We start from the raw sequence: 22647 nt of genomic DNA on the forward strand, positions 1-22647 counted from the left end.
TGGCCCAACAATCTGAACATCTGCCGAGCTGTGACCTGCTCAGAGGCACAAACCTTGGACGTGAGACCAGATTGTCCGCTCTCGTTTCCGGGAGGTAGGCCCGAATTTTCTGTTTGCCGAACAGGGCTCCTATGAACTCCAATCGCTGGACAGGGTGGAGATGGGCCTTGGGGTAGTTTAAAATAAACCCTAGTAGCTTGAGCACCCAAATAGTCATCCGCATGGACTCCCGAGCACCATCCTCTGAGGTGCTCTTCACCAGCCAATTGTTGAGATACGAGAACACATGGACTCCAGTCCACACAATGCTGCAACTACCGCTAAACACTTTGTGAAGACCCTGGGAGCTGACGCGAGGCCAAAAGGCAACACGTGATACTGAAAGTGATGTATTCCCAGCCGAAATCGAAGATACTTCATTGGGATGTAAGTGTATGCATCGTTTAAGTCCAGAGAGCATAGCCAATCATCTTTCTGAATCATTGGGAGAAGGGTGCCCAGGAAAACCATCCTGAACTTTTCTCGGACTAGAAATTTGTTGAGGGCCCTTAGGTCTAGGGTGGGACGCATGTCTTTTTCTGCACAAGGAAGTACCTGGAATAGAATCTCCACCCTTCTTCCCCTGGTGGAACGGGTTTGACCCCATGGGCCTTTAGAAGGGCGGAGAGTACTTCTGCAAGTACCTGCCTGTGCTGAGAGCTGAATGAATGAGCTCTCGGTGGATAATTTGGAGATTTGAGATGCCAATTGAGGGCGTATCTGAGACAGACTGTTTGAAGAATTCACTGGCTGGATGTTATAAGAGAGGCCGCCTTTGGTGAAAGAATTTTAGCCTCCCCCCAACTGGCAAGGCAGTTTTAATGCAGCTATGCTCTGCTGGAGCCAGTGAAAAGCTTGTCCCTTACTTTGCCTGGGGAGTAGCAGAGGCCTTAGGCGCACACTACGTGAATGAGCATGCTGGGGCTGTGCCTGAGTAGACTGTCGAGCCAAAGGGTTGTACCTACACCTAGGATAGTAATAGGTGCTCCTCCTTGGCTTGCCAGAAGTCCTCCCAACTGAGGAAGTTGATGCAGAAAGCGCCCAGTGGGGGAAAGAAGAGATTGTATCAGTGTGTTTCTTGATTTGGTCTCAACCTCCTCAGCCGGCAAGGGGCTTCAGCCAGCCACTGCTGAACAGAATGTTCCAAGTCAGAAACACACAGCCAGGAGAGTTTGCACATTGCGCCACATCAAAAGTTTCGTAAGTGCCTCGGCTAAGAACTTTCGACATGCCTTCTGCTGCTTGACCAACTGGCGAAAAGGCTCAGCGTGGTCTGGAGGGAGTATGTCAACCAAGTTTGACAGCTGTTGCACTGAATTTCACAAGTAGGCACTCGTAAAGAGCTGGTAGGACTGTGTGCAGGAGTTGAACATTGAAGCTTGGTACATCTTCCTCCCAAAAGAATCCGGGGTTCTAGTTTCTCTGCCTGTGGGCACCAAGGCATAGTCCCTGGAACTCCTGGCTCTTTTGAGAGTGGATTTCACCACCATGAAATTTTGAGGCAACTGAGGCCTATCAAAACCAGATGTACCATGGATCTGATACTGGGTGTCAATCTTCTTGGACATAACAGGGACCGACAGAGAGGGGACTCCTAGTTCCTGACGAGGACTTCCTTGAATATCTCATGGAGAGGTGCAGTCACAGCCTCTTTAGAAGGAGATGTATAGTCCAGGACTTCGAGCATCTTGACCCTGGGCTCATCCTCCACTTCCAAAGGAAATGGAATGGCCTTGGCCATTTCCTTTACAAAAGATGGAAATGAAAGGCTCTCCAGAGGAGATCATCTCCTTTCAGGTAGATGGGAAGGTTCAGAGGGAATCTCATAAGACTCATTTGAGGAAAATTATCTGGGATCCTCCTCAGAATCCTGTGAGTCCTTCTCTTCAGTGTCGGACAGTATCTCCCTATGGGACTGCCGAGACCAAACCTACCTCAGTCACAAGGAGCCATGTCCTTGAGAGCGGCGTTGAAAAGTCGACTCCCGCCTTGACTCCAGCGAAGCTTCCTCCACTGATGTCGTGGGGGTGCTGGCTTGGGTGGCAGCAACACTGGGGCCGCAAGTGGCACCGGTGTCCACACCGCAGGCTAGGGCCAGGCGAGGCTGCAACAGAAGCTAGGGTAGGACAAGCGCTCCCAATACCCATGCACACCGTTGCATAAGGCTATCCAGCAGCTCAGGGAGCAAGGCCCAGATGCGCTCATCTAGTGCCAGCTGAGGCGTAGGTTGCAGAGCTGCTGGGATCGATGTGGGAGCGGGATCTTGGCTGCTTAGAGACAGGCGCATTGGCACCTCCTGTATGGAGTGGGAGCGAGCCTCCTGGCGCCGATGCTTCTTGGGTGCCGAATACTTCAATGCCCCAGAGCTCCCGGCACCATGCATCCAAGATGGCTGATGATAATGTTTTGGCCTTCGTCCAAAGCATGTCACCAAGGCTCCTCTGTGCCGAGGACAACGTCAAATCCTCACATCGCCTTAGGGTCGGGTTCGATGATGAACAGTCCCAGGGGGCCTGCTAAGGTATATCCAATAGAGCAACCAGAAAAGGCAATAAAGATGTATGTATTCATAGATGAGCAGAGTAATCAGTCCCTTGCAAGGACAGAGTTCTTTGACCTATTTGATATCCAAGGAGCTCGCTATCCCTACAACCTCAAGACCTATACAGGGATGACAGAGGACTGGGAGAAGAGCAAACAGATATGTGATAGAAGCGATGGATGGTAAGAACAAGACCCATCTTCTGACTCTTATTAACAGAAGAAATTCCCATACCAGAGGTTGCACAGCACCATCGTCACCTGCAACCTATAGCTGAGTATCTGCAGCCTTTGGATCCAAATGCCAAGATCTTACTCTTGTTGGGAAGAGATGCACCAACATTGATCAGAGTTCATGGATCACGTACAGGTCCACTTGACTCTCCATATGCCTACCAACTCACCCTGGGATGGGTGATTGTAGATGATGTTTGTCTTAACAGACTAAGGAGACCTAGTGTGGATGTCTACAAAACATGCATCTTGGAAAATGGGCACAACACCTTGTTCAAGCCTTGTTCTAACCATCTGCACGTGAAGATTTATAACTAGGAGAAACCAGACTTCAGCTCAACCATCTGTCAGGATCCATCTCCACCAGATTTAGGAGAACATCTGGGGAGCTCAGTGTTCCAAGGATGAAGAAAAACCAACTCTTTCAGTAGATAAGAGTTCTTGAAAAATATGGATAACAAATTCTACAAGGATGAGTCCAAGAGCTGAGTGGTTCTGCTACCATTCCGGGTACCCAGAACATAACTACCTAATAACAGAGAGCAAGCTCTCTCGCATCCCACTTCATTGTGAAACACTCTGAGAAAGAAACCAGAGAGAAAACACTTTACAACATTAATGCAGAACATGCTGGATAATGGCCATGTAGAGCCAGCTCCACCATTAAGACAACAAAGGATGTTGGTACTTACCTACTTTTGTGGAGTATCACCCACAAAAACCAGGCCAGATCAGGATTATGTTTGTTGAGTAAGATTCCATGAAATTGGTCACTAGAATCAATGTGCTGCTTTATGGGCCTGACATGATCAACAGGAGTCTTGATCCGCTTCAGAAAGGACCCTATCTCCATAACAGCTTATATCAAGCAAATGTTCTATTGCATTGGCGTACACCCAGACTACAGAAATTACTTAAGATTCCTGTGGCACCATGACAATGACAACAAGGAAATTGTAGAATACAGAATGAGAGTTCATGTCATTGGTAATGCAGTAGCAAACTATGGGCTTAGAAGAACAGCCCACGAGGTAGAAAGAGACTATGGCACAGATGCCAGACACTTCATTGAGAAAGACTTTTATGTAGATAATGGTTTAAAGTCCTTACCTACCGAAGGAGAAGCTGTTGACTTGCTTAAGAGAACACAAGCAGTGCTGACAGAGGCCAATATGAGACTTCATAAAATCACCTCCAACAGTCCAGAAGTATTGAAAGCATTACCTGCAGAGGATCATACTAAAGCCTTGGATTACAGTGGGATCTAAAGAGAGACATTTTCACATTTCAAGTCTCCACCCAAGAGAAGCCATATACATGCAGAGGTGTCTTGTCTACAGTAAATAGTCTGTATGATCCACTGGGGTTTGTGGCTCCAGTCACCATTCAAGGAAGATCTGTACTGAGAGTGCTTTCCCATAGCATTGATGAGTGGGATGTTCCATTACCACAAGAAATGCGACAAGAATGGGAAAAATGGAAAGATTAACTAAAGACTCTTGAACAACTACATATCTCATGTATTTATATCCCTACAGCACTCATTACTGCCTGTTACAAAGAAGATGAAAGAATGTACAATTATCATCAAATTGCAATCAGAGATACAGAACTACAGATCATCAATGACAACATGGCACCACTTGGGATCTTCAACACAAGACTTCCCTGGAAGACAAGGAACTTCTTCAGAGCCATCACTGAGCCAGTGATCCACACCAAGAAGAGATGAGAACTCTGTGGTCTGTTGTCCTCTCCAGAGACTCAGACTTTTCTCTCTTTTTTTGTGTTTTGTTGTTTTTGTTGTCTGTCTCTTGTTTCAGCTCCTATGAGACTGCATGAGAGAAGTTGCCAGAGCAACATTGAACCTGAGATCAGCAAGAAGTTGCCAAGTACATAACTATTGCCACACTGGGACATACCAAAGGTCCATCAAGCCCAGCATCCTGTTTCCTACAGTGGCCAATCCAGATTACAAATACCTGGCAAGATCCCGAAAAATTTCAATACATTTTAAGCTGCTTATCCCAGAAATAAGCAGTGGATTTTCCCTAAGTCAAATTAATAATGGTCTATGGAGTTTTCCTTTAGGAAGCCATCCAGACCTTTTTTTAAACCCCGCTATGCTAACCGCCTTTACCACGTTCTCTGGCAATGAATTCCAGAGTTTAATTACACGTTGAGTGAAGAAAAACTTTCTCTGATTCATATTAAATTTACTACTTTATAGCTTCATCGCATGCCCCCTAGTCCTAGTATTTTTGGAAAGAGTAAACAAACGATTCATGTCTACCAGTTCCACTCCACTCATTATTTTATAGACCTCTGTCATATCTCCCCTCAGCCATCTTTTCTCCAAGTTGAAAAACCCTAGACGCTTCAGCCTTTCCTCATAGGAAAGTCATCTCATCCCCTTTATCATTTTCGTTGCCCTTTTCTGTACCTTTTCTAATTCCACTATATCTTTTTTGAGATGCAGCGACCAGAATTGAACACAATTTTCGAGATGCAATCGCACCATGGACCGATACAAAGGCGGCATAACATCCTCACTTTTGTTTTCCATTCCTTTCCTAATAATAACATTCTATTTGCTTTCTTAACCGCCGCAGCACACTGACCAGAGGGTTTCAACGTAACATCAACGACGACACTGAGATCCCTTTCTTGGTCAGTGACTCCTAACGTGGAACCTTGCATTACGTAGCTATAGTTTCAGGTTCCTCTGTCCCACATGCATCACTTGGCAGATGATGTTTAATGTGAGCAAATGCAAAGTTTAAAATCCAAATATAATTGGACTTTTTCATGCTTGTATGTTAATATAATTCTGGAAACAGATATATTATAATGATTGGATAACACAAACGGACTCCATACACTACCTGTCAGAATGGGACAAAAGATGTAAACACATACTAGACGAAATCGCACCCTTACGAACAAGAACCTCAAGCAGACACAACTCAACTCCGTGGTTCAGCGAAGAATTGAAAAAATTAAAAACACAATCCAGGAAATTAGAACACGCATGGAAAAAAAATAAAAGATGAACAAACACTCAACGCATGGAAACAATTACAAAGGAAATACAAATACGCAATTAGACAGACCAAAAGGTCATACTACAAAACTAAAATAGGGCCGGACTACAAAGACACAAGGAAACTATACCATCTCGTGAACAAATTATTAGACATAACACTGATTACCACAACCAACACTGACATCCCATCTGCAGACAACCTTGCTAAATACTTGAACGAAAAAATTAAAAACCTACGCAAAACGCTACCTCAGGACAACACGTACATCCTAAACTTCATCAGTGAACTGGATCCATCCCCTGGTGAGCACCCAGCAGACCGTATCTGGTCAAATTTCGCTCTCCTCACCGCCGATACAGTTAAACAGGCGATTAAGAGGTACTCCAACAGTCACTGTCAATTGGATACCTGCCCCAGCTACCTAATAAAATCCACCCCCCATCGCTTCATAACAGACCTCACATCCCACTTAAACTTCATGCTTCAACAAGGTACCTTCCCTAAAAAAAAAAAAAAAGGCAACATCCTACTCACCCCAATACCAAAAGACACCAAGAAAAAAACAAATGACATTACCAACTACCGTCCAGTAGCATCTATCCCATTGGTAGTCAAACTAATGGAAGGCTTGGTAACCAAACAACTTAATGATTACATAGACAAATTCAAAATACTTCACGAATCACAATCAGGATTCCGCCCCCTACACAGCACCGAAATAGTATTACTTACTGTCTTAACCAAATTCAAGCAGGAAATAGCAATAGGTAAAAGTATACTTCTCCTACAATTTGATATGTCCAGTGCATTTGATATGGTCAATCATATCATATTACTTCGGAATCAGCGGAAACACACTAAATTGGATAAAGGGTTTCCTAACAACAAGAACATATCAAGTGAAAGCTAGCAAAAATATATCACCTTGGAAACCAGACTGCGGTGCGCCGCAATGATCACCACTATCACCTATCCTTTTCAACCTCATGATGATCCTACTAGCCAAGTCCCTTATCCATTCAAGGCCTTAACCCATTCATATATGCTGATGATGCCACAACTTTATATCCTTACAAACATGATCTGGCAGAAATCACCAATGAAATCAAGCTTAGTCTGAACATTATGAACTCATGGGAAAACGCATTCCGATTAAAACTCAACACAGAAAAAACACATTCAGGCTTATTTTCGACAGTGAACGCCGGGCATCTTCCAACATAAATCGGGAGATGGCCGGCGATCTCTCAAAAGCGGCGAAATCCGTATAATCGAAAGCTGCTTTTTTTGACAGAATCGCCGCTTTCCCGTCGCCAAGCCGGCAGCGTAGCGAAGGCGGGACATGGGCGGGCATGGGCATGGCTACCAGATGGCTGGCTTTCACGGATAATGGAAAAAAAAGCAACATTAATCAGTATTTCGCCGGGTTTACTTGGTCCTTTTATTTTTACGACCAAGCCTCAAAAAGGTGCCCCAACTCACCAGATGAGCACCGGAGGAAATGGGGAATGGCCTCCCCATATTCCTCCAGTGGTCACCAACCCCCTCCCACACTAAAAAAATAAAAATAAAAGCCTTTTTTGCCAGCCTGTATGCCAGCCTCAAATGTCTTAGCTCCCTGACAGCAGTATGCAAGTCCCTGGAGCAGTTTTTAATGGGTGCAGTGCACTTCAGGCAGGCAGACCCAGGCCCATCCCCCCCCCCCCCCCCCCACCTGTTACACTTGTGGTGGTAAGTGTTGAGCCCTCCAAACCCCCCCCTCCAAAACCCACTGTACCCACATGTAGGTGCCCCCCTTCACCCATAAGGACTATGGTAGTGGTGTAGCGTTGTGGGGAGTGGGTTTTGGGGGGGATTTGGTGGGCTCAGCACCCAAGGTAAGGGAGCTATGCACCTGGGAGGTATTTGTATATTTTTAAAAAATTTTTAGACGTGCCCCCTCGGGTGCCCGGTTGCTGTCCTGGAATGTCAGGGGGCCCAGTGCACTACAAATTCTGGCTCCTCCCACAACCAAATGCCTTGGATTTCGCCGAGTTTGAGATCACAGGTATTTTTTTTTCCATTATCGCTGAAAAACAAAACCGTCCATATCAAACCCGGCGCGCTCCGGCATTTGGCCGGGCTAAACCGTATTATCAAAAAAAAAGAAAAGATGGCCGGCCATCTTTTTCGATAATACGGTTCCGGCCAACTGTTGTGCTGCCGCCAAAATAGATTGCCGGCGATCTATTTCGCCGGCGACGTTCGATTATGCCCCTCATTGTCTCATAGGCGCCCCGTATAAGAGGCTTAGGGAGGCTAAGCCTCCCCAGCCCAACCATGACCTTCTCCTGCCTCCTCTCAGTGCCCAGATCGGGTCGGGAAGACATGGGAGCGGCAGTGGGGCGGCATGGATCGCTGTCCACAGCAGGAGGACCTGGAAGCCTGGCTGGACAATCACCAGGACTTCACTCACTCCTACTTTGTCCGGAAGGGCACTAGGTGAGGGAGGGCTGACGAACAGCACGGAAGCAGCTGGAAGAAATGGAGGAAGAGTGGCTGGTGGAACCGGTTTCAAATTCTGGAGTCCGGGGCAGAGAAGGACTGGGGTAGCTGGAAGCAGGAAGTTCCACCAAGTCTCTTTAACTCACCCCCTCTCCCGAACAGTGGGGGAGGGGGAGAGAAATGCTGTTGAGGATGTCAGCGAGCACAGAGGCTTCCTCCGCCATCTGCCCTGGTATCGGGTTTCCAGCCTGGGAAGCAGAACAGCTGTCATCCATGTTCCTTGCACTGGCTGTGTTTTCGCATTACAGTACCAGCAACAACTGGTGCAGCTTTGTAAAGGGGGAGGGGAATCAGTTCTCTGATCTGTTTCTTCCTGGGTGGGATCTGCTATCTCTAGGATCCACCTTAAGGAGGTGGGCTACTTCAGGTTGACCACAGCAAAGGGGGAGGAGTGAGGAGCTTTGAGCTAGCACACTCAGGTGCTTTGCTTTCTCTTTCTGTACAGCTGCCGGAGCTACAAAGAGCAAAAAAGATTCATAGGAGCAGACTTTTCTTTGACTCTTGGGACTGAAAATCCTTGCAAGCCCCAGTTCCAGATATTAAGAGGGGGAGAAGAGGCACTTTATCTGAAACTTTCAGGTATCAGCCCAACCTCCTCTAGTCTTACATACAAGTTTTTGTTTTGTTTTGTTTTTTCTTCAGTGGTCAGAACCGCTGGGGAAGGAGCTGTGGCTTTGAATGGGGGGGAGGGCGGGAGGGCTGGCTGCGGTTTTGAAACGGGGGTGGCCACGGGAGGTGGGGGAGCCCAAGAAGGTTAGATTAAGAACAGACCTGTGAAGATGTGATTTCATGTGCCCTAATGAAAGGTGAATTTAATTTTACTTCCATTTTATTTCAATATAGTCCAACTTATTTTATAACACCAGGCTTCCTAAGGCACATTACAACAGCTGCTAAGATGAACCCATCAGGAAAAAGGATATCCTCACTGAATTTGGCCATCTCTATTGTATAGAACAGTGTAGAAAAATGAGCACAAAATAGAGAGTTTATAACTGCTGTCTCTACCAGCTACAATATTTAAGCTGTTTTAGTGGTATTCAATTTTTATGTCATGATATTTATATCTATATATGGAAAGTTTTCAAATAAATGAAAAACTTTCAAATAAGTATATATATATATATATATATATATATATCCTTATTTCTAATAATATTTTAATATTGTTTTAGGTGAGTGAAAATGGTGGCAAGGTCTGCCTACTGGCTTCAGCCCATATAATGGGCTAGAGTAGATAGGCTTCCAATGATAGCATTATGCTTATTTGAATTAGTTTTCCTGTACGTTTTGCTTGAATTATAAAACAAGTCAACAAGGGCAGGGCTAGGTGGCGGTGGAGCTAGGTGTGTTGTCAGACAATTATGGATGTAAGCCCCACCGTTGGTACCACCCCTTTACCCCGCCCCCTTTAGCCTCCCCAAACAGTTGGGCCACCGACCACCTATGCATTGTTTTATCATCTCATCCCAATACAACACATATAAACCCACAAACATAAACACCCCAGGCTACACCCTTCCTATTGCAGACAACCTGAAAATTCTCAGAGTAACAATCGACCGGAACCTCTCACTAGAGACCCAAGCGAAATCTACCATAAAGAAAATGTTTCACTCAATGTGGAAACTTAAACGTGTGAAACCATTCTTCCCGAGGGAAATATTCCGAAACTTGATACAATCAATGGTACTAAGCCATGCAGACTACTGCAATGGAATCTATGCGGGTTGCAAAGAACAAATAATAAAGAAACTTCAAATCGTTAAAAACACTGCAGCCAGGCTTATATTTGGAAAAACGCGGTTTGAAAGCGCCAAACCCCTCCGAGAAAAACTGCATTGGCTCCCAATCAAAGAACGTATTGCCTTCAAAATCTGCACCCTGGTTCATAAAATTATTTACGGCGAAGCCACAGGTTACATGAATGTCCTTATAGACCTGCCAACCAGAAACACAACAAAATCAGCACGAACATACCTAAATCTTCATTACCCAAGCAGCAAAGGACTCAAATACAAATCAACATATGCATCAAGCTTTTCCTATTTAAGCGCACAACTATGGAACACCCTGCCAAAAATAGTAAAAACAACATACGACCATCTAAACTTCCGGAAAGAACTAAAAACAAACCTGTTCAAGAAGGCATATCCCACCGACGCAACATAAAAGTCAAGTACCTGCAACACAACAAAACCAAAGATCGTAATGGGCACACCCAAACCTCCCTCTTCCTCCCTAAATTCCCAAATATATCAGCCATACATGAACCTTATTCTACCACAATAACACCTTGTATTTGTTCATATCGGAACTGGCGAATGCCCTTACGGTACCATGTAAGCCACATTGAGCCTGCAAATAGGTGGGAAAATGTGGGATACAAATGTAACAAATAAATAAAATTGTTTAGTGGTGTATACCGATACCAGTTAGGGAGTGTTTGCCCCCATGTTCATGGAGGCAGGGTATATTATGCTATATATTTAATATGAATAATATTTGTATTTAATTGCATTGTTTGTGTAATAGATAGCATTGTATATTAGGACTGCTTTTCCTATAGTTTGCCGTTCCTGTGATTGACTCCTTGTGAGCTTTCCCTGTTGGCTGTTATCTGTGAGCTAGGGCCAGCCCTCCCTCTCTGCCCCTGTCTTTCTAGTATGCCTTTGTGATTAGCAGCTGTTAGAGGCTGATCCCTCCTTAATCTACTGCATTTCCATTAAGATTTTTCACCATCTCCCAAAACCATTCCCTAAGACATCTCCCCAAGACATTACCCCAAGTCATTCCCCATTTATTTTCTCTGTGTTCTTCCCCTTATGTTCTTTGAGTGTTACAGCTTTTCCTCTCAGCTGGGCTAAGGTTCTGGCCATCTCCTTGCCTCTGAGGTAGCTATATACAGACTCTATGGGAAGAAGGCCACAATTCTTTTACAAGCACCTGGACTGTAAATTGGATTTTCTTTGTGTATTCTGAGTACTACAATAAAAGGTTTGCTTAAGAATTGAGAGTCTACTGATAGAGCTTCAACTTGGGGATGGTTTATGCTGGCTGTTTAAGCTACACTATACTTTGCATAGAACAGTATACAAATACTCCTACTGTTCCAGACAAAATTACAGTTAAATGTATGCCATTAAATTAACTATAGAAGGACAGTAAGAAACTAAAAGCATGGTTTCAGTAATGACAGAAGGAACCAATGTGCTTATATACTGCTTACAGAAATAAAACACTCTTGCTGCTATTATTTGGTAGTTTCTAATTCACTACAACGAATTAGTGTTAATTTAGTCATTATAATTGATTACTCTTCTAGGGGACAGTTTTACCTCTTGCAATGTCTGGTTTACTGTTCTTATATGGTTAATAGACACCCATGCTTACGGACGTATAAAACAGGGCTGTCTGAATGTTTAAAACCAGGAGTTCTCTTAAAAGCAGTTTATTAGACTGTTTACTAACTTAGAAAACAAAACAGTGTTCTATAAACAAAAATAACATACTCTAGGAAGCAATCCAAGCCACTAGCAGCTTGTGCTAAGACTGCCTGAACAGAGAAGGAAAAATGAGTTTAAATCCCCCAAACCTTAGAAATATAACAGTGAAGTGCAGGTAGTTATCATATCTGATCTAATTCTAACCGTATCTTGATTTATATCTTAGTGGAACCTCTAGCTGTGAGGCATACACAAATAACAACCTTTTGGGGTGCTCTTGGAGAACCTGACACTTCCTATATAATAATTCTCACCTCCAACAGGATGTGCCTGGGCCGTGCCTGCCGGAAGTAGTCTGCTAGGCAGGCACGCACTGACCTCAGTGACAGACAATTTGGCAAGGCAAAGCAAAGCAATCTGAGTGCTGGCCATTAGGACACAGGGTTGATAGGAGAGTTTTAAAAGACTGAAGGAACCGAAGTGTTAAATGGGGGGAGGGGGAGTTCTGAATGACTGAAAGACATGAACATTTGGGAAAGGAAAACAATCTGAATGCTGGCCATTAGGACACAGGGTAGATAGGAGAGTTTTAAAAGACTGAAGGAAACAAAAGTGTTAAACTGGAAAAGTGGGGGGGGGGGGTAGTTGTGAATGACTGAAAGACATGCAAATTTGGGACAGGAAAACAATCTTAATGCTGGCCATTAGCACACACGGTGCATAGGAGAGTTTTAAAAGACTGAAGGAACCAAAAGTGTTCGGGGGGGGGGGGGGGGGGGCAAGTTCTGAATGAATGAAAGAAATGAAAATTTACGAGAGGAACACAATCTGAATGCCGGGCATTTGTACACAGGGTAGATAGGACACTTTTTTTTTTTAAAATGAAGGACGTGAAAGTATTACATCTTGGGGAGGGGTGAGGAGGAAAGCGGGGGGGTATCCGGATACTGGGCTTTAGGGCCACGGGGGTACATAGACTTTTGAAAGCCTTAAGGAACCCAAAGTGTGGGAAGGAGGAGGAAAAGGAGGGGAGGGAACGGGGTGAGGGGCATTAGGAACAGGGGAGGGGGCCCTGTCACACTCTCATTCTCACACACACACTGTCACACAGACAGTCTCACTCTGTCACACACCCGCACATTCACTCTGGCTCTCTCTCTCTCTCTCAAACATACACACTCCCAGGAAAACCTTGCTAGCGCCCGTTTCATTCGTTCCAGAAACGGGCCTTTTTTTACTAGTAGTATAGGTTACAAAAAAAAAAAAAAGGGGGAGGGGGAGTTCAAAATGGCTGCCGAGTAGATAGGACGTGATTTTTAGAGCTCCTGGCGAACCTACCTCATTACTCCTAGAATGCCCAAGAGAAGGGGGAAAGCCGCTGCCGCAGCCTCCCAGCAGCTTGGAACCCCGACTCAAAGAGGACCGATCGATGCGTTTTTCCAGCGGGTTTTGGACGCGAATACATCGGCGAGCGGCTTGCTGTCGACTCCAGTGCAGGTTGAAGCTGCGAGTGAGTCTTTAGAGCTGGAAATTTCTCTTAGCCCCGATGCTCGAACACCACCTCCTCCTCCTGTGCCTCGGGAGCTAGGTGCTCAATTGGTAATGTCTTCAACTCCAATCCCGGAAGTGGATGTGGAGTTAGGCAGAAGTGAGGCAAGTAAAGATCAAAGAGCAGAGCTTACCACGACAGCTGAGTCAACTATGGAGGATCAAAGTGATTCCAGTATGGCAGGAATCTTTCCGCTGCAACAAAAGACGGAGGTAGGAGCTTTTTCATTTGCTCAATTACAGATTAAACCTCCTGAAGTCACGTTAGACTGCCTTTGGACTTTAATAGTAGATTTAGGTAAGGCATTAATTCCCCAAGTACAAAAGGTAAAACAAGAAGTTGAAAGGGTAGAAGAACAAGTAAAACAAGTAAATATTCAAGTGGAAAAACAAGAGAAGGATATAAAACAATTACAAGATGTACAGCAGACTATCTTAAAGGATTTAATAAATTCCAGAAGGAAGATAGAGATTTTGGAGAACTCCACCAGAAGTAATAATTTACGTTTTGTGAATTTTCCCTATCTGAAAGAGATATCTCCTAGAGAGATGCTGAAATTATATTTTCAGGAAATTTTTCAAATAAAAGAAGAAAATATTCCTTTGTTTGCACAAGCATACTATCTTCCTTTCAGGAATCAACAGGTTTCGGATAATCAACCCCTTAATGTGACTGATTTGTTGGAATCTTCTATAACAGACCAAGCAGCAGCCGCTACTTTGGTAGCGACTGTTACTTTTTCCTCAGATAAATTTTGGATCTTTAAACTATTTTATAAAAATCGTGAAAAGATCTTTAAGGGATATAAGATTAATGTCTACCCTGATGTGTCGAGAGAAACACAAGCACGGAGGAAGAAATTTCTTCAGAAGAAGCAGGAAACGTTACAAATAGGAGCAACTTTCTTTTTAAAATTTCCTTGCAAATGTTTGGTTACCTATCGGTCTGAAAAATTTGTCTTTTTTGATCCCTCTCAACTGGAAGCATTTATAACATCTAGAAGGACAATTGGAACAATTCTACCAACTATAAACAATGTTTGATGATATAAAGAAAGTCCAAATCACGCCTATCTACTATTTTGTTTTATTTTTGTTTCCTTAAGTTCTTCAACTGTTACCTATATTTTGAACTCCCAAAAGTGGACTTATATTGGTTTCTGAGGAAATAATTTGGTAATAGATTTTGTTTGATATTGTAACCTCACTTACTGATTTTTCTTATCAATTTTGTGTATTAGCGAAATTGAAAAACAATAAACAATACACAAAAAAAAAAAGGGGACTCTACTGTCATGAAATGCCTAGCCACCCACCTAGGGTTTCCCCTGGCCACTTAGAGGGTCTATCCCCAGCACAGCTCAGGTCCACCTGCACCTACCGCTTGTGCTCTACATTAGCACCCTCCTCCCACCGACTGGGTCACAACCGCCTCTGAACGAGTCTTTAGCTCTTAAATTATCCCCAGTGATTTCTAGGTTACTGGAGGCCACATTCCCAGTGGTTCCACAGGTCCCAGAAAGCACTCACAGACCCAACTCACAAACCACCAGGATTCTTTATCAGTCCAGACAATAGAGGCAATAAACTGAAACTTGTTTATTGTCTTAAAAATATTGAACAATGAACGGAAATCACTAAAGACCAACCTGTTCAAAAAGGCATCCCCCACCGACCCAACTTAAGAGCCTGACCCCTGCAACACAACAAAATCAAAGCTCATAATAAACACTATATAACTCTTCTTCTCTACGATTCCATAATGTGTCTGTAACACATGAATCTCATTCGATCATAACATCACTTTGTATTTGTTTCATCACCGGAGGTGGCCTACGCCTCACAGTACTATGTAAGCCACATTGAGCCTGCAAATAGGTGGGAAAATGTGGGGTACAAATGTAACAAATAAATAAATAAATAAATAAAAAGTGCAATCAGCAAACAATAACAGGTAACTGAAATATGGATCAATTATAACACTATCTAAACATTTGTTTACTTTCTAAAAAAATACCTGGGGAGCTCAGGAAAATATGCTGCTCACAAGTTATCAAATATAACTGATCACATGGCCTCATCAAAGAGATCTGTTTCTCTCTTCTCCCGGGCTAAGATTTGGGAAAAAGCCAGTAACATCCAAATGAAATGAACTCCTGGGCCAATCAGAGCCCAGAACAACAAGTTTTAAAAGTATAAAGCAGACTGCCTTTCCAAAAGGCTTAAACAAAGAATACAGCCTTGGTTCTGCAGCAGCTTCAAAACATAAACATGCACCACCTGCTGGCTAAACTAGAGAAATACACTTCAGGAAATAAGGCATTTTTTCAGGCTTAAAAAACCCACTGTTCTGTCACACTACCACATTCCAGCATTAGACAATGTAGTGTCAGAAGCAGAGGTTCCCTCTTATCTCTAAATCTGAGCTCACAATGCCAACATAATAATAGAACTAACTTCTCAACCAAGTTTTATAAAAAAAAAGTTTTTATTTACTTACAATAACAGCAAAAATTACGTGAAAAGAAGGCAAGAATGAAAACAATGAAAGTCTTATCATAGAAACAGCTCAGAGTAAATGCATATTACCCTAGACAGACTTCTAACTCCATTAGCTACTCTAAACCCACAGCACTTATAAAATGCCTAAACATGACAACTTTACAACCTGATGTAGACATCCAGCAGGTGGCAGAGTGTTCTTCACCTAGTCAGTCAGATGCAACACTGAGCTGCAATTGAGATGGAATATGAACATAGCTTTCTTTTCTTCAGATAAGAGCCCCACTTAATCATGAGCTGCAGCTGAGCTAATGATGTGCCTTCTGGCCTCATTGGTGACACACCCATAACTTTTTATCCCCGATGTTGTGGCTTCAAGGGCCATAAGATTGTCTCACTGGCACCACATTAAAGGGGTCACCTTGATAACGAGCTGGGGTTTCATAAATAATGTGCAATTTTGCTAGCCACAGCGCTTCTCTGGCTGCTAGGGAGATTCCAAGAGTCCTGTACTGTCCATGACGTCGGTGCTGATAACAAGATTGTCATTCTGGTACGTTGGCACTATTGACAGCATTCTTTTTTTCTGTATGCAAGGCTGAGGCCCATGGCAACAGGCTTTAGCAATGAAAGATGAAACATGTCTTACAGTCAGGTTGTTAATGTTGGATAGTGCCATGTATCATAATCCCATATATTTTGTTATATAGGAACATATAGTGCTTGTTTTGCTCCTATACAACCATCTTCCTTCTCAGGAGGATAGTCTTTCTGCTCATCCAAAGCTTCTAGATTAAGGAGTCTTGTTCTTCCTGGTAGACCTTGGCACACTTTGATTTTGAATACTTTGTATGCAAGCTTTCAGTAAGGAGAGCCAGGCAGAAATATTTTCTCCGATTTGTTTTAAATTTACTACTTTGTAGCATCATTGCGTGTCCCCTAGTCCTAGTATTTTTGGAAAGAGTAAACAAGCGATTCAGGTCTTACCCATTCCAATCCATTCATTATGTTATAGACCTCTATCATATCTCCCCTCAGCCATCATTTCTCCAAGCTGAAGAGCCCTAGCCGCTATAGCCTTTCCTCACCCTTCTCTGTACCTTTTCTAATTCCACTATATCTTTTTTGAGATGCGGTTACCAGAATTGCACACAATATTCGAGGTGCAGTTGCACCACAGAGCGATACAAAGGCATTACAATGTCCTCATTTTTGTTTTCCATTCCTTTCCTAATACCTAACATTCCATTTGCTTTCTTATCCGTCGCCGTACACTGAGCAGCAGGTTTCAACGTTATCGTCAACGATGACACCTAGATCCCTTTCCTGGTCGGTGACTCCTACTGTGGAACCTTGCATTTTGTAGCTATAGTTCGGTTTCCTCTTTCCCACATGCATCACTTTGCATGTATATTTGGATAGTGCTCAAGTTTGCTAATATCACAGTGCTAGTCCTTCTCATTCAATCCAGGGACCCTGCCCACAACAAATACTGTACTGAGCATATTGCAGGTTAAAAATATAAAAACACAAGTAAGTCCATTTTCAGTCCCTGCAATCAGCAGGTTTTTTTAAATGCTGCTCTACACTTTCAGCAGTTCTGAATATGGATAGACTGCTAATCAGTGGCAGCTGTTTAGTTAAGCTTAACTGTACATATAGGGCCAGATTCTATATATGGCGCCTAGAAAATCATGTGGAAAACATTTCCACCTAAACATATTCTATAAGTGCCGCCTAGTCTTAGTTGATATCACAGCGCCTAAAGCCATGTGCCTCCATTTACATCAACAAAAATGTGGCATAAATCCCAACATGTAGATTTAGGCGTAGAGGGTCATTTTCTATAACAATGCGCATAAATTTTGAAACGCCCATTTCCATGCCCAAAACCACTCCTTTTTTGCCTGCGCTCATTAAAATTTAGGTGCTTTGCATTACAGAATACGCTTAGGGAGTTGTGTGCGTAAATTCTAATTATTGCCAATTAGTACTCATTATTTCTTGTTAAATGCTGTTAACACTGATTGACTTAAGCCAATTAACTTATGTGTGTTGTTACAGAATACAGTTGGATTTCGGCACGGATCTCTAGGCACACTATATAGAATCCAGGGGATAGCGTATAAATAGCATTGCTGCAGTATGTATAGTTAGGTGAAACTCCACGTCAGCACTCTACAAATAGTGCTGAGGTGTTTTAAGCGATTATTGACAGCATTATTAGTATAGTGCCACGGAAAAATGAACAGAGGATTTAGATGTTTAAGCTCATAAGTCCGTTTAAATATGGATCCCAAGAAGATTATGAAATGCACTTTGTGTTATACTACAAGCATACACTTTTTTCATTTGTTAATAACTAGTTTTAAAAGTAGCTATTTTCACTTTTGACTTTGTTTTGGCAGGCAGAAAGTGAACTCCAGAGAGCTACAATGGATGCTGCACGAATAAGTCGTCAGCTGGAAGAAACAATTGATAATTTTGAGAAACAGAAAATAAAAGACTTAAAGGTACGCATATTGAGAGTTATCAATTTTTTATCCTGAGGCACTAAATCATAATTATCTTAAAGCATCTTTATATTGCCAGACAGTGGTGACAAGCAATCGCAGTACCAATTTTCATGTTCCTCTTAATAAAAGAAATTAGGTTGATAATACCAACTTTAGTTTTAACAGATCTTGCGTTTTTCATTGAAAATACCAATGTGTCAGACAAGGGCAAACAAGTTTCATCATATAGAGCTAATGCTCTTAAAAGCTCGGTCTGTCTGAACTGCAGTGATTTATTTATTGGATAACATGGACCATATCAACTTCTACCAATTTAAAACTGGAAAAATGTGAGAATTCATTTAGTAAGGTGTAGTTGCTAATATGTATTTTTATTTTTGGTCAGTTATTTTTATTGTTATAAAATATCATACATATAGCAGTAATATTGCAGTTACAATTATATAATACAGTGTAGTGAAATAATATCATAACAATGAAGACCAAACCAGACAAGTATGATGTGACAATCGAGCTAGAGACATCCACCATGACATAAGTGAATAATGACAAAAGTTGTATAGGATCAATAGTAGCCATAGCAAGTATAGAAATCACAACAATCTCAGCCACAGCAACCACTGCAAGCGCTCTGTTAACTATAGAAATTGCAGTAATCAATCATCGTGGGTTTCATATATTTGTAGAAAAATCATAGAATAATGACCACATATTGTGAAATCTTTTTAAGGAGTTACTTTTTTGTGCTATTCTGCATTCATAGTGCGTTAAGGAGCACACATAGTTCCACCAACGAAAGACTGAGTAGACTGAAGCAGATTTCCAGTACCAAAGAACCATAAGTACATAAGCACTGCCACGCTGGGAAAAGACCAAAGGTCCATCAAGCCCAGCACTCCGTCTCCGACAGCGGCCAATCCAGGCCCCAAGAACCTGGCAAAACCCCAAAATTTAATAACGATCAATGGACTTTTCCTTCAGGAATCTGTCCAGACCCCCTTTAAACTCAGCAAGGCCAGCTGCCGTCACTACCTTCTCCGGCAATGAGTTCCAGAGTCTAACCACGCACTGAGTAAAGAAAAACTTTCTCCAATTTGTTTTAAACCTACTACATTTTGATTTCATCTTGTGTCCCCTGGTTCTATTATTGTTAGAAAGCGTAAACAAATGCTTTACATCTGTCCGTTCTACCCCACTCATTATTTTGTACATCTCTATCATATCACCCCTCAGCCGCCTTTTCTCCAGGCTAAAGAGTCCTAGCCTTCTTAACCTCTCCTCATAAGGTAGTCGTCCCATCCCTTTTATCATTTTCGTCGCCCTTCTCTGCACCTTCTCCAATTCCTTAATATCTTTTTTGAGATGAGGCGACCAGAACTGAACACAATACTCCCGGTCCAACAGTTATCTTCCATAGCCCGCCCTGCACCCTGTGCCATACACCTTTCACCTATACCCATCAATAACGGACAACTCCCCGCCCTCAGCTCCGTCCCTGACTCTAAAGATAGCCAATAAGAACGGACCTCTTCAACTCTAGGCCAGTCCGCAGTCCTGGCATCAGCCAATAACAGAGCAGCTTCTCAAATGCCCAAGCTCTGGCCCGGATCACAAGCCCATCAATAACAGACAACTTCCCGCCCTCAGATCCGTCCCAGCTCTCAATCTTGGCACCAGCCAGCACAGCTTATCGACTTCTCCAACTCCGCCCCCGGCTCTCACACCAGTCAATAATGGACAATTTCCCACCCTCTCCTCTCACTCCAATACTAACACCTTATTTCAACCCCTGCTCCGCCTCAATTTCTTTTATCAGCCAATAACAGTGAAGTTTTAAACACCCCTCTACCTATGTTCCTTTTACATCATTCTATAACAGAGCCTGCCAGTTCCCTCCCGCCCCGCTATTGCAGTTGTGGAGCTAGGCTTCTCTCTGGCGACGAGGTGGGCGCGTTGCAGCTTTAGATGGTGCAGCTCCTGTAAGGGGGTTTGACTGAGCTCTGCACCGATTGCCACTTATTTTCCTACTGCTTTATGGAAGTCCTTCCGGTTTTGGAGGGGGGGAGGTGCAGTGGCACCCTGTGGGGGGGGGGGAGGGGTAGAGAGGTCAGCGGTTGCGACTTCGGCAGGGGCGGGGCGGCAGGGGTGGGACCTGAGACTACAGAGGCGGAAGGGGTCCTCAGGCCACAGGGGAGGGGGTCCTGTAGGAGTATTTCCCTGTGTGTCTCACCTTGCGGGCCTGGGCCTGTATAATCCTATGACAGCAAAATGGAGGCTGTACACTCTGACCCACACATCTCTGTGTCAGCAAGTAACAGCTTTGCAGCTTGTGGAAAATTCCAGCAGAAGCTCAACACCAAGGACATGCTGTGGGCAAACCAGGCCCCCCTTATCTCCCTGAGAGGCTGGCTCCAGCAAGGCGGGTGAGAAACAGAAAATGCATACCAAAATGTAACAACTTGAAGGTCAAGAACAATGGACTGTTCTTGCCAGGCAGTGAGCTGAGGAAGATCCAGTTTGGTTCCTGCAGCCACCGGACCAAGAGGTACGGGGAGAGCGGGAACAAAGAGAGAAGATTTATTCGGAAGCCTTGGAAGAAGGTGGAGGTGAAAAGAAGACCAGTGAGACCTAATAAGGTCCACCAACTGATGAACTGTGTATCTGGAGGAAAGTATCGTGGTTCAGCTGTACCTGCCCTGCGTGACCTGTGACCTCCTTATCTGCTGCAGAGTTCCCTTCCAGCTGCGACTGAGACTCGCTGTGAATCCAGCTTGAGTCTGTGAGGTGTCCCGTGCCAGCTCCCGAGAGAAACGACCCTGAGGTCTAGGCCTGGTGAGAAACACGGTGATTCATTTCCTACTAGTCGGGGGCTAGTTAGTGGTATTTACCTGAGCAGAAGGCTGGTGCTGTCGTACTTGTGATTAGGAGAAGCTGCTAATAACTGTACTACCTCGTAACATAGTGTGACTGATCAGTGGTGTAATTTTACCTGGTAACCAATAAGAATTAGTGTTTAGTAGTGTGACGTATGAGTGTAATTTTTATCAGCCAGTAATTTTGTAATCAGCCAAAGCTTGCAGAGTTCTATTTTGTATACCTTAGCTCTATTTTCTTACCTGACATACTATAATAAATCTAATATATATATCTCAGCCTACAATCTCAGCTACAGTTCTTTCTAACGGAAGTATTTGGCTAGGTTCCAAGGTTCCCACCCCTAGACCTAATTCAGGATTATTTGCTTGCAGATAGTTCTGCTTAGGGGAACCTGGACACAGGTAATTTATTATCTGTGATTTATCCTACAGTCCTCAGACCACAGAGGAGGGGGAAAAGAAACATGAGAGGGAGGGGGCATAGGGAGGATGAGGTCCGGAACGGGTCTTCAAACCACAGATGGAGGGGGGGAGGGGGTCCTGAGAGCAAACACGAAGGGGGGATCAAGACACCTGAGAGGAGGGGTGGCGGGAGACCTGTGAGGAGGGCGGGAGACACACCACAGAGGGAGGGGGAGGGGTCCTGCGACCACACAGCGGGAGAGGCAGGGGGAGCGGGTCCAGCCAACACAGAAAGGCAGGGGGGAGGTATCTCTGTCACACACACAATCTCTCTCTCTCTCACTCACAGTGTCTCTTTCACTCTCAAACACTTTCCCTATCATCAAGCCGATCAATCCATAGACTGGTGGGTTGTGTCCATCTACCAGCAGGTGGAGATAGAGAGCAATCTTTTGCCTCCCTATATGTGGTCATGTGCTGCCGGAAATTCCCCAGTATGTTCTCTATCTCAGCAGGTGTGTGGTCGCACAGCAGCAGCTCTGGCTAGGTCTCCAAGCCTAATTGTTTAGGTTTTGTTGAGTACCTGGGGTTGAGGGCTCTTCGTGAGCAAGTGCAAACCTGGTGGTGCCAGGTCCCTCCTTTTCTCCCCCCTCCCGCTGGCTCCGTTAAACAAAAAAAAAAAAAAAATTTTTTTTTTTAAACGTTCAAAAAGGACATCCATTTGCAGCTGCTCACTGGAACAAGTCGTCGCTGCTCGGAGCAAGAAGCGGGTAATTTTTACCTTTTACTAGCGGGCAGGGGGTTCCCCGAACGGTCTCCACGTGGCTATGGCCTCGGATGGCAAGGGCGCGAAAAGATGCTCCCCGGAACGCGTTCGCGTCCCTAGCGGGGAAGCGGGGGGATCGAAGGTAGTCGCCCTTTTTGGGCGCCCTTTCGGAACCGGGAGAGTTCA

At 44.0% G+C, this 22647-nt stretch overlaps 1 protein-coding gene across 1 annotated transcript in view; it reads left to right on the top strand.

Moving 5' to 3' along the window:
• The window catches only part of FAM92A (family with sequence similarity 92 member A), a 242114-nt gene that overhangs the window by 140497 nt on the left and 78970 nt on the right, over nucleotides 1–22647 (top strand). The window contains exon 6 of the mRNA XM_030216481.1: nucleotides 18310–18414. Coding sequence (XP_030072341.1) covers nucleotides 18310–18414 — 105 coding nt within the window. The remainder of the gene's footprint in view (nucleotides 1–18309; nucleotides 18415–22647) is intronic.

This window comes from Microcaecilia unicolor, chromosome 1 (genome assembly GCF_901765095.1).
Source record: "Microcaecilia unicolor chromosome 1, aMicUni1.1, whole genome shotgun sequence".
Classification (NCBI taxonomy): Eukaryota; Metazoa; Chordata; class Amphibia; order Gymnophiona; family Siphonopidae; genus Microcaecilia; species Microcaecilia unicolor.